Genomic DNA, 12182 nt, shown 5'->3' with positions numbered 1-12182 from the left:
GGGGGGGGAGACAACAAAAATATTACACCGACAATAAGAAGATCTACACTGAGTTTCAAGGATGGATTTGGACATTGGTTGGCAGCAACGTCTGCATCCAAGGAGCTTCTTTTAGGGGTGCCATTGAAACAACTTTGCGCTGACGTCCTAGCAATAATATCTAGCTACAAATGTTTGGGGCAATGTTCCTAGGAAATGGAGTAGTTTGCTGGTATCGGTAGAGTTTTGGTACAATACCAGCTATCACTCGGCTTTGGGCATGTCTACGTTCAAGGTCCTGTATGGACATGAGCCACAATGCTTGGGAATTGACAGTTCTGATGTGTGCTTTGATCCAGAGTTCCAAGAGTGGCTTCAAGAATGCAGCAATATGTTAGAACTCCCCCAGTTCCAGTTACAACTGTTAGAGTTGTGTCGAATATTATTGTACAAGATAGGTTACAGTTGGACTTGGTTTTGGACTGTGTGTAGACAGGGTAGGAGTTGTGTCCTAATAAGACACCTGTATCTTAGGCCTCTCATATATAGCGGGGGTAGACACACGATGTAACATATGCCAACATAATAGCACGGGCACGCGGGGGGAGCCGGCGGCGTGTGCCGGCGCCCGGGCGGCCGGGGTGCGGTATTGTGACGGTGTCATGGGGAGAAGCGCCCGTAGTCATGCCCCGGGGATGTAGCCATATCGGTGAACCTCGTTAACAAATCTCGGTGTCATGCCTCATGTGATTGCTTGGTCCTCGGTAGATCGACGAAGTGCCTCGGATTATTCTAACAAGTGGTATCATGATCAAGGTTACGATGAGGTTGCGGATTCCTTGATTTAGAGGATGGATCGTGGTCGAGCTCGGCGCAAAGACGATGTGCGGAAGTGATTGTTCTGTGGAGGTCATACGGTGCGCTGTCGACGAGATCGGGTAGAAGCAATCGGGAATCGTGCGGAGCAACGTACAGGCGCATGAGTGCAGCGGCTGGAGTCTCGGACGGAAACAGCGGCTGCAAAATCGTACTCGAGGTCATCTCGGCGGGAAGCGATGGGCAGCGGTGGCCGCGAGCAGGCAACCCTAGTCAGCGCAACGGGCGAGATCGGATCGATCGGATCCGAGGCAGCGTGCAGGCGGCGCGTCATACACGGGGAGGGCCGCCAGAGGCTAAGGCCGCAGTGCGGCGCACGGCTGGTCTAGCTGGGGCTGGCCTGTGTGAGGCCGAGACTGGCTGAAAGCCGTATGAGTCCGCGTGGCTGGAGGCTGATGTGCAACCTGGGATGTGTGGCGAGGCACGAGAAGGTGGCAAATTATTGTTCTACAGGATGGAGAAGCAATCGGAAACAGCCGGACGCGTTGGCTAGATCGTGTTGGGACGGCGGCAGCAGCGGGTGCAGGCGCATCGTGCGACAAGGCGCGGGCGCTCCCGAGCGAGGCCGCGGAGTACTAGCGATTGGATCAGGCGGCGAGGACGCGTGTCGGCTGAAGCATCGCTTGGCGAGATCGAAAGCAGCAACCGTAGGGCAGCAGTAGCAGTCAACGTAGGGTACAGCGGCAGCAGGCAGGATTCGGATCGATCGTGTTTCACGAGATCGAATCGACGGCGAGGCAGCAGCATCTACAGGGGGCTGGCCGAACCAGTCCGGACGCGGGCGCGCGTCAGGCCCATGAGGGACGAAGCCCAGGGGAGGCTGGCGCAGCATGGCTAGGCAGGGCGCTGGCCCAGGTAGGCGCGCAGGAGCCGAAGGCTGGATGAACTTCGTACGTGTGAGGCGTTGTGTCATTGCTACTATAGGAGGTTGTAGACTTGTAGAGGACGTGAGATTTGTTTGGCAACAAAAAGAGGACTGAGTCCTCGCGAGCGACGCGGACAAAGGCAGCAAATCAATTGGCTAAAAGAAAATTCATCAAGGGAAGAACCCATCAGATAGCTTTGGCAGCAATTACAAAAAAGGCATTGGGTGTTGTGTGGAAGCAGCAGTACGTGGAGCATGGATTGGATCACTTCGGCACATGCACGGGAAGTATTGCGGCTTGGTACAACATGGATATTTGAGGTCATTGCGGGAAGTCAAGCGAACTAAGATGGAAGTATCATGTGATGGATGAGTTTTGCGCAAGATGATTTAGGAGCCTGGAGCGCATCGTGCAGGGAACATGCATACACAGGGCGTCAAGCAATGCACGGAGATGTGCGGGCAGACACGACGCAGGGTGGAGCATGGTTGCAGTCGGATAATTTCGGCTGGGTCGGACTGGACTGTCTGACGGATCGACGGATATGTTGGTCAAAGCAGAAGACGGCGGTGATTTCAGCAACGACGACATAGGAGCGTGATGCTGATGGTGGCCAACTTCTGGGGCGTGGAAACACGTGGTGCAGGCTTGAGGGCTTGTGCAGCTTCGACAAGACAATGACGCAGGGTTGATTCAAGGTTGTGTACACATGAGAGTTTGAAGTTGACAGGGCGTGGGGGTGGCTCGTACAACCACCATGGAGTCATGTTGAAGGTGGAGCTGGAGTCTGACAGATGACTACACTCTGTGCTGATGGAGGGGCTATGGCGTAAGTTAACGGAGAGTCGAAGCCTATTTCAGGGGGTAAAGCGAGAGACACGTGGATCGGACTGGGCGCCAGTGGTCTGATGGAGGCGTGATACTCGGCATCGGTTGGTGATGATCGATGGTTCTCTGCAGTGGGGGTTGAGGCAGTGGGGGCTAGATACCCGGGAGACTCGACCAGGACAGCAGAGGCTCGAGCGCGTCGTGCAGGGACACAGCGACAGGCCAAGGCACTGGTGGTCAGACATGTGGCCAGACAAAGTGTGCAGGGGGTGCTGAAGTAGTGTTGATGAGTACCAAGTTCAAGTTGGTGACTGGGTCTACCGGTGCTAGTTGATGGACAGGAGTTGACCGTGGAGAATCTGAGAAAGTGGCGGAAAGTCTGAAATTGTCAAAAGCTGAGAGAGTACATGGTCGTATATTCTGTTCTGTTCAGTGCACATGGCAAAGTGCGGATGACAAGGCAGAAGGAGGCGCAGTGCTATAGCGGTGGGACATGTCAGAGACTATCCGGAAGAAGGGTGAGACAACTGCGAATTTGACTCAGGGTGACACAGGGTGACGGTGAAATTCCTTCAAGTTTCAGACAAGCGGTCAAGAAAGAGCGGTGATGTTGAGTTTAGGTAACTCTTATGTGTGGCGTCCAATATGTGAGTTGTTTACTTTCACGCAGGTTAATGATCGGTGTGTGATGGCATTGAACGGATTCTTCGGAAGTTGGGAGTACAACGTAGAGTAATGAAGCCTCATTACTCTACGTTGTACTCCCAACTTCCGAAGAATCCGTTCAATGCTACTCTACGTTGTACTCCCAACTTCCGAAGAATCCGTTCAATGCCATCACACACCGATCATTAACCTGCGTGAAGAGTAATGAGGAACTTAATTTTGCTCAAGTATTGACTGTGAAGAAGACGAGAAGGGACTACAGTTGCAGGTGGAGTCACATGGAGTCTGGGAGTAGCAGCGGTGCTCATGGCGTATCTCAAGTCCAATGTACATGGAGGTTCGACGCATGGATGAATCCAAGATGATGGAGAATATTCGTCAAGGTGGAGTTTGTTAGAGTTGTGTCGAATATTATTGTACAAGGTAGGTTACAGTTGGACTTGGTTTTGGACTGTGTGTAGACAGGGTAGGAGTTGTGTCCTAATAGGACACCTGTATCCTAGACCTCTCATATATAGCGGGGGTAGACACACGATGTAACCTATGCCAACATAATAGCACGGGCACGCGGGGGGAGCCGGCGGCGTGTGCCGGCGCCCAGGCGGCCGGGGTGCGGTATTGTGACGGTGTCATGGGGAGGAGCGCCCGTAGTCATGCCCCGGGGATGTAGCCATATCGGTGAACCTCGTTAACAAATCTCGGTGTCATGCCTCGTGTGATTGCTTGGTCCTCGGTAGATCGACGGAGTGCCTCGGATTATTCTAACAACAACGTTGCTCGGCGTCGCATGAAATTTCAAGCTGACAAACATCACACTAAGCGCTCCTTTTCAAGGGGTGACATGTTCTTCCTTAAGCTACAACCATATATTCAACTGCCGTTGGTAAAGCGCCGCAATCATCAACTTTCACTCCGCTACTTTCGGCCCTGATAAAGTGGTCTAGTGCATCGCACAAAAACGCAATCTCGTAAGACATCATTTGTTCACCATGTCTTTCATGTGTCATTGATCTCTAGTGTGCTTCCCGCTCTTAATGACATTTGGCTTTCCCGCGGAGGTTCTTGACCGCAATTGGCATCGCACCAATAACACAACGTATTGCTCAAGTCCTTAATCATTGGTCGGGTGATTTGGCACATGTTGATTCATGGGAAGGAGAAGATGACATCTGCCAGTGCTTTTCGACGGCGGCGGCTTGGGAATAAGTTGGCTTTCGCCTTTCAAGGTAGGAGGGGTGTTAGGGCCTCTACTACTTCCACTACCACATCGGTTGCGTCCATCCCATCAGGCCCAGTTGCATCCACGGCAAAACCAAGGCACAAGAGAGCAAGCCAACACAACACAAGGACTACAAGGGACGCTTAGGTCAACTAAGGTGTCATAGTGTAGGATTGAAAGTATGTCGAGAGGGGGGATGATTAGACTACTTGACCAAATAAAAACTTATTCTTTTCTCAATTTTAGATGTACGCAAGTTTTAGAAATTGTATCAAGTCAAGTACATCCAACACATGCAAGTCTAAGAGTTGTGCAGCGGAAAGTAAAGACTTTGCATATGAATGTAAAGGAGAGATCGGAGATTTCAAACGCAATCAAGACACGACGATTTTTGTCGTGGTTCCAGTAGGTGATGCTATCATACATCCACGTTGATGGAGACTTCAACCCACGGAGGGTAATGGTTGCGCGAGTTCACGGAGGGCTCCACCCATGAAGGGTCCACGAAGAAGCAACCTTGTCTATTTCATCATGGCCTGCGCCCACGAAGGACTAGCCTCACTCGGATAGATCTTAACGAAGTAGGCGATCTCCTTGCCCTTACAAACTCCTTGGGTTCAACTCCACAATCTCTAGGAGGCTTCCAAGTGACACCTAACCAATCTAGGAGACATCACTCTTTAAAAGGTAAAAATGATGTTGTTGATGATGAACTCCGTGCTTTTTGTGCTTCAAATGATAGTCTTCAAAACACTCAAACACTCTCTCGAAGATTTGGATTTGGTGGATGGGAGGAATGAATGGAAAGCAATTTGGGAAAAGGTAGAAATCAAGGTTCGAATGTCTTGGATTGGAATCTCTTGATCTCAGCACATAACTAGGTGGTTCTCTTCTCAGAAAATGAGTAGTGAAAGTTGTGGTTCATTATAATGGCTCACTCTCTCTGAGTAGATGGTGGTGGAGGGGATAAATAGACAACATAAAAAATCCAACTGTTGCAAGTCTTTGACCCAACTCGGTGAAACCGACATGAAAATTTCGGTGAGACCGACTAGTGTAAAAGACTTGAATGTTATGCTTTTCTGTGAGACCGAATAGAACATCTCGGTGGGATCGAAGTGCAATTACTAGGGCAAGACCTCGTTTCGGAAATTCCGATCGGTTTATCTTGGTGATTCCGAAATGAAGCAACTTCATCACAGAAACTTAGTCAGGTCATCTCGGTGAGACTGGGATCCATTTCGACTGTACCGAAGTGTTAAGGTTTGGCGTGTAGCAGTGTATGGTTCATGTCGGTGGGTCCAGATGGGAGTGTTTTGGTGGGACCGAGATGGATATCTAGGGTTTTGGATAGGAGTGAAGTAGAGAAGTAGTTGAGAGTTTTGGAGCAATATCATTAAGCATTTTGAGCAATTGAGTCATGATCAAAATCTCATCCCCTTTTGATAGTATTGTCTTTCCTATGGACTCAATGTGATTTTGGATCACTTAACCAAAAATATAGAGTCATGGAGCTTTGCCAAAATCCACTAGTCTTTGCCATGCCAATCATTTAACTTCTCTGAAATCTATTATCAATGTGCATTAGATCAATGATTTATATGTTGTTATTAATTATCAAAACCACCCGGGGATTAGTTGCATTTTCAGATAGCGTACAAGAATATTAACCGTGCCATACCTCCTGCGTGGTTCAACCTACGGATCACGATATTGGCTTTTCTTGACCTTCCCTATCCCCAACCACCGCCTGCGCGATTTCAGCGCTGAATGTTGCTATTTTATAGCAATTGTTGGAGCAGTGGTGCCCTATTTTAGGGCTACTGTTGGAGGTGAACATTTTCTGATTGCCCTAAAAACACTTTGCGATGCCTTCAATTTTACTCAAAGCAATTTTTTTACGCTATTATAGGGCTGTTGTTGGAGATGTTTGAACACAACGCTTGTGTCACTCTTTTTTTTTTTGTAACTATGATGATAGTCCAAGTACCCGAACACTTCTAGCTTGGGGGCATTGCCAATCTTGATCCCGGTCCACAGGACACTGGCAGGGTTGAGAGATCCCCGGACCTTGTACATGATGAATCGTTCGAGACGCTAGGTGTCCACCACGACGATGTTCTCCGTCATGGAATCGCAGATCTGCACGCACCAGAGGCTCTGGCCGATGAGATGGAGCCCCAGGTGATAGGCGTACAGTTTGCGGGAACACACCCGATAGCACACGACGAACACGTATGCACCAAATATCTCGCCACCGCCAGGTAAGGCAAGGGTAGCACTCATCGCCGGCGGTGATAGACATTCCTTATTCCAACCGGAGACGGCGAGAGATGCTTGGCCACAATCTAGGCTGCAAAAGCAGAAAGGTTGGGCACGCGTTGGGCCAGGAGGCAAGATATCTCGAGCAAGGTCATTCAGGCCGGGGACGGGACGACGATGATATCCCGTTGATTCCTCCGTGCATCGCTCATCGCCGGCCGGCGGTGACAGATATTTTTTATTCCGACCGGAGACGGTGAGAGATAGATACCTGGCTACAACCATAGTAGGTTGCAAAAAAGTTGGGCACGCGTTGGGCCGGGAACGGGGCGACGACGATGATGTCGGTCTCGTTGATTCTTCCGTGCGTCGCCCGACGGACCGGTGTGGTTGATTCTTCCGTGCACGCAAAAAGGCTGGACAGCTCCGGGCCGGTCGATGAGGCGAGCGGCCCAGCGCAGGCGACGCCGACGCATGCCCACCACCCCGGCGCGGCAGGCAGGCAAGGCACATCGGGGCCGACCAGGCCAGTCGCGTCCGGGACCGCCCAAGTTGCGCGCCGTGCCAGAGCATAACAGGAGGACCGAAGCCAAGACAAATCCCAGCCTCGGCTGTCGCCCCGGATCTTCTTGGGACAGAGTGGCGTCGTCGTCGACGATGGATCGACGCGATAAAAATACAGGCACCACCGCCCACTTGTTGCAGCAGCCAAGTTGAGCGAGCCCCACGTCTCTCAGTCCGTCGGCCAGTTGCTGTATTCTCGGACTTGCCGACATACGGGCAGCCTCATGTCGGCCCCTTAAAGTAAAGTAGTAATAGCCCCCTCGTCGATCGCTTTAATGCCGAGATACGACCGGTGGTGGTACCGCTGCACCACGCCACCGGCTCAGTACACGTACACGTACGTACTACGAACCAGTGTTATCGAGCTACATTTAATTATGATGAGATGAGACGATGATATGATAGTAGTAGAAATCCGGTGGAATTTGGGCGCTTGCAGGTTCTAGTAATGAGTAGCATGCATTGTTGGACGCCGATCTCTTAATTATGCTTCACGGTGTCGGCATGCGGTCTGCACATGCACATGCACGCCGCCCTCGGCGATCACCTTCCCGAGCCGAGCCCCCGGCGCCTCCACGTGAGCCGCGACGGGATCGGCGCGACGCACGCCGGCGGCACATGTCGTGCAACACGGGCGCGATCTCCGTCTATGCGTACGTGCAATAACTCGTACTAGCATACTAGACACAAGCAAAAGGGTGAATTTGTCACGGAATGCACGGATCGCGATTTACCATTGCCATCGATGCGTCGCCTTGTCGACCGGACCGGAAGGCCAAGAAGAACAGCGACGTGGCCGGCCGCGCCGCGCGGGTCGCCACCAGGCCCAGTTGCGTTGCATGCACATCCACCCGAGTCGCCGTCACGGGGCCGGGTCGACGGATGGACCCGGTGCGGCGTACGCACGCGGCCAGCGCTGAAGGCGGCTGTGTAGCGGCGGCGTGCACGCTGCGACCAGGCCAGCAATGCCCAGCACACCGCTGAACCGAACCGGTGTCGACCAAGTGGCTCGCCGCACCGCCAAAAGGGCGACCCGGACCCGAACCCCGCCCCGCCGCTGCGAGTACAAAAGGGCCGCAAAGCCCAAGCACCATCGTATCACCCCAGCCCCACCCCCACACTCCCCCGGCGCTCTCACTCTCCCCTCGCCGCCTCCCCTGCACCAGAGCTAGCAGAGGAGGGCTCTCCGGACTCTAGCCGGGCGCCATGAAGCGGACCAGGGCGCAGAACCCCAAGGCCCAGGACCCGGAGCCGCAGGACCCCGCCGCCGCCGGGAGCAACCCCAACCCGAAGCCGCAGCGCCGCGCGAAGCAGCCCCGGCAGCCCAAGGCGGCGGCGACGGCGGGCAAGAAGACGGCCGCGGCGCGCGATGCCGCCGCGGTGGCCGCGACCGCTGCCGCTGCTGCTGCCACCTCCGTCGCCGCAGCGTCCCCTGCTGCGGAGATGGCGCCCGTCGTCCCCGACGTGTGCGTCGCCGCCGGCGGAGGAGGAGGTGGGGAGGTGGCGTGCGGCCTGCCGGCTGAGTGGGACGAGATGGACGGCGCGAACGGGTCGCCGTGGTGGACGTTCGGGGTGGAGGAGGAGAAGCTGCTGGGGTGGTTCCCGTTCGTGGAGGAGGACTTCCTGTCCGTCGGCGGCGTCGGCCCCGCCGCCGCCGAGCCCTCGGTCTTCGACGACGACATCTGGCGGATCCACCAGATCTACGAGATCCCCAGCTACGCCGCCAAGTGAAGCGAAGCGACGGACGTCGCAAAATGCGGGCGGGCGGGCGGCATTCGGCGTGGAGGCCTTCCGCTTCGAGAGAGAAATTAGATAGGAGCTGCTACCACTACTAGTGCTTTTGCGGTACAGGAACGGGGAACGGACTAATCGAGGAGGCCACTAATGTCACCTTAGGCGAGCGAGCTAGTTAACCAGATGTTATGCAAGCAAGCAAAAGAAGAAGAAAAATTGCGACGGCTATGCGATTTCACGTGCCCTCTTCTTGTGCCCTGCGTCTTGATTTTAGCCGTGTTGTTGCGCGATTAGCTTCCATTCTCATGTGCGTTCTCCGGTAACGTGGCTCGTCACCGGAGTAGTTCTTGGTATTAGGACTTGCATTCCATCACAGCAACGCACAAACGAGGGCTCCTGTCCTGTGGGTGGCAAACTGCACAGTGCAGTGCAGTTGGTTCCATCGTTTCAATGGAGCGGGACGACAAGCCTGCCTCTGCCTGTTGCCTCCAGAAAGAGACCAAAATTTGGGCGGGTTTGCGCGCGCAAACGGAGCAAGAACGGCGCGGAGAAAGGAAGCGGCGCTCCTGAATTTCTGGAGGTGGAGGTGGAGTGCGTTCCCATGTCAGCAAATGCCAGAATCGCGTCGTTTCTGTAACTCTGTTTTCCGTGAACCACGGCGCGTTCCCATGTCAGCAAATGTGGCTGAATCGCGTTGCTTGTCTCCGTTTCCGTGGAACAGCTGTTGCACTTCGTAAGAGTATGTAATGTACGTTCAGTTGCAGCACGCGCAAGGTTGAAATATAAAACCGCAGAATGCTACTTTCAAGCCCTAATGTGGTTTTGTACGATTTTTATAGGACATGATTTCTAATTTTTTTTCTATATAAAGCCCTTTGATTTTGTATAGTGGATTCATGTCTTCCATCACATATCAAAGAGCAAAATATTAGGCCGGACCTAATGATGAAAAAGAAAACAATAAACCAAGCAACATCTGTTTCCTACAAGAAGTGATGCACATGTCTATCTCATCACCGATAACTTTTTTCTATTTTCCAATGGATTTTCTATCCTATGAACCTAAGATGATGAAAAACTTGGTGACGACAAAACATTTTTAGGGTAGAGGAGAGATGGTTTTGGGGCATCCGGCTCTTGCTGCTTTAACACATGATGTGAAAGTGGTGCTAATTTTTTTTAAACTGAAGCATGATTCATTCCATGCATCTAAATTTCAAATAGACGATTAAACGTTACTATGATGCATCAAGAAACTACCACTCATTTTTTGCAGTAGACCGTCACGGGGGAAGATGTCTTTGCATGCGCACGGTACCCATCAAAGTTGTCGTCGTGATCACCCCTCAGCCGGAGGGGCTTGCCATGCGGTTGTTGTCGGTAGACGACTTGACCTCCTTCTCCTCCTCGTCGCATCAACCGCCCCATCGAGTTGGTCGAACAACTCATCGACCTCGGCCTTGATCTTGTGACAACGCTCTTCATTCTCCTTGTGCTTCATGTCCTTGGCGAGGAATGCAACCTTCGTCGCCACGAGGCCCGGATTGGCCTCGATAAACTTCTGCATGTACATTGCATCCTACCCCGGCGGGGCGCGACACAATGGTCAGGCGGTTCACCTATTCTTACGCATGAAAAATGATTTGTATAGGAGGGGCGATGAACTGAGCCTCATCGACCGATTCCAACTCTGGGAAGTTCATCTCGGTCCGGCTCCAGCCATACCTCCAAGATACCGCGTAACCATCGTGGCGGCATCTCCCCGACGCACCATAGCAAGAGCCCAGCAAAAGATGCTCTCAGTTGGATTGGACATCGTGCTATTTGCTAGTAGTCAAATCCACCCAATGCACACATGTCGTAAGCAATTTAAACAATTAAAAAGAAAATCCAAAGTACGTAGATGTTAGTCCCTCCGTTTTGAAATAGACGACTCAACTCTGTACAAAGTTAATATAAAGTTGAGTCATCTATTTTGGAACCGAGGAGTACACGACTTGCGCGCAAATCGTGTCAGTAGGCAAGGATAGATTTTGACGTGTTCATTGGAGTAGCTTTCCCGCGCAAAATACAATGCCTTGTTGCTGCAGACTGTAGCCTGTACTCGCGCGGTGCACGGCCGACGGGTCATGTGCGCGCGCACGTACAGAGCAAGCAACAACCTCCCGCCGTCTCGACTCGCCGTACTAGAATCAATTGGAGCGCTACATCGGATCCTTCGCCGACTGACGCATCGCTGTGCTCGCGCTGTTCCCGTCCGAGCAGACGCAAGGTCGCCAGAGCAGGATCGGTCGACCCACCCGCCCCACCGAGAAGTCAGCCGCTCCCGATCGCCACCGCCGTACGCACGCACCGGCGCACCTCGAACCTCAACCCCAGCCCAGCACAGCACAGCACAGCAATATCTTCTCCAAAACCTAAACGGATCGCCATTGTTGTGTTCGCTTAACCAAACCGCAACCGCACGTGGCCAAGGAAGGAAAGGCGTGGAGCAGCAGCACGTAGACGGACAAACAGCGACCGAGGCACACCTCGCTCGCTTTTTTTGTGAGCCCCGCCCGCCTGTCCTCCCCGGGACACGGGAGGCGGCACGTTGCCAGAGCGCGCCGACATGGGCAGGGAGAGGGACGTGTCATGTGTGCGAGCTGGCTACTTACCGGCTAGCTAGGTGACCGGTCGGTGTCCGACAATCTCCTCGACCCGACCCGTGCTGTGCCATGCTTTGCTGTGCTGCCGCTGCGTCGTAGTCATGGGTACGGTGCTCCGCTCGCTCGCATGTTGGTTGCCGCCGGCACGCGCGCGCGGTCGCAATCACCGCCAAATCTCTCGCCCACTTTGCCTTTACCTCTACTAGCTCCTAGTACTACTAGTACAACTCGACTCTGCCAGCTGATACCTTGACCATCATCGTCATTATTAAACTAACAACACCAGACTGGCGCGGCTCGGCGGCCGGGAGTTAAAGCTGACCGATCTACTCCCTAGGTCTCCTTTGGTTTACATGAATTTCATAAAAATTCTAAAAAATAGAATTTTTATAGGATTTTTTTCCTTTAGAACCCTTTGATTCATAGGAATGGATTTCTATTCGTACATATGATTGGTTCCTATCCTCCACATTTTGTAGAAAAATAAAAAAGAGCTCAGACTCAATAGAAAAAATTCTTTTCATGTCAACCAAATGACAT

General features: G+C 52.7%; 1 protein-coding gene across 1 annotated transcript; it reads left to right on the top strand.

Annotated features, from left to right (window-relative positions):
• The first annotated feature begins 8368 nt into the window (after nucleotides 1-8368).
• LOC119266787 (transcription factor SKN7-like) lies at nucleotides 8369-9239 on the top strand. The gene has a single exon (XM_037548065.1). The coding sequence runs from the start codon at nucleotides 8467-8469 to the stop codon at nucleotides 8989-8991; it is 525 nt and encodes a 174-aa protein (XP_037403962.1). The 5' UTR covers nucleotides 8369-8466; the 3' UTR covers nucleotides 8992-9239.
• Nucleotides 9240-12182: the final 2943 nt, after the last annotated feature.

The sequence above is a fragment of the Triticum dicoccoides genome, chromosome 3A, assembly GCF_002162155.2.
Source record: "Triticum dicoccoides isolate Atlit2015 ecotype Zavitan chromosome 3A, WEW_v2.0, whole genome shotgun sequence".
Lineage (NCBI taxonomy): Eukaryota > Viridiplantae > Streptophyta > Magnoliopsida > Poales > Poaceae > Triticum > Triticum dicoccoides.
The sequence above is the reverse complement of the archived record's forward strand: the minus strand, read 5'-3'. Positions and strand labels throughout refer to the sequence as shown.

Bases quoted from the DNA above. Each gene is read 5' to 3' on its own strand.
- LOC119266787 (XM_037548065.1), top strand. From the start codon at position 8,467: ATGAAGCGGACCAGGGCGCAGAACCCCAAGGCCCAGGACCCGGAGCCG.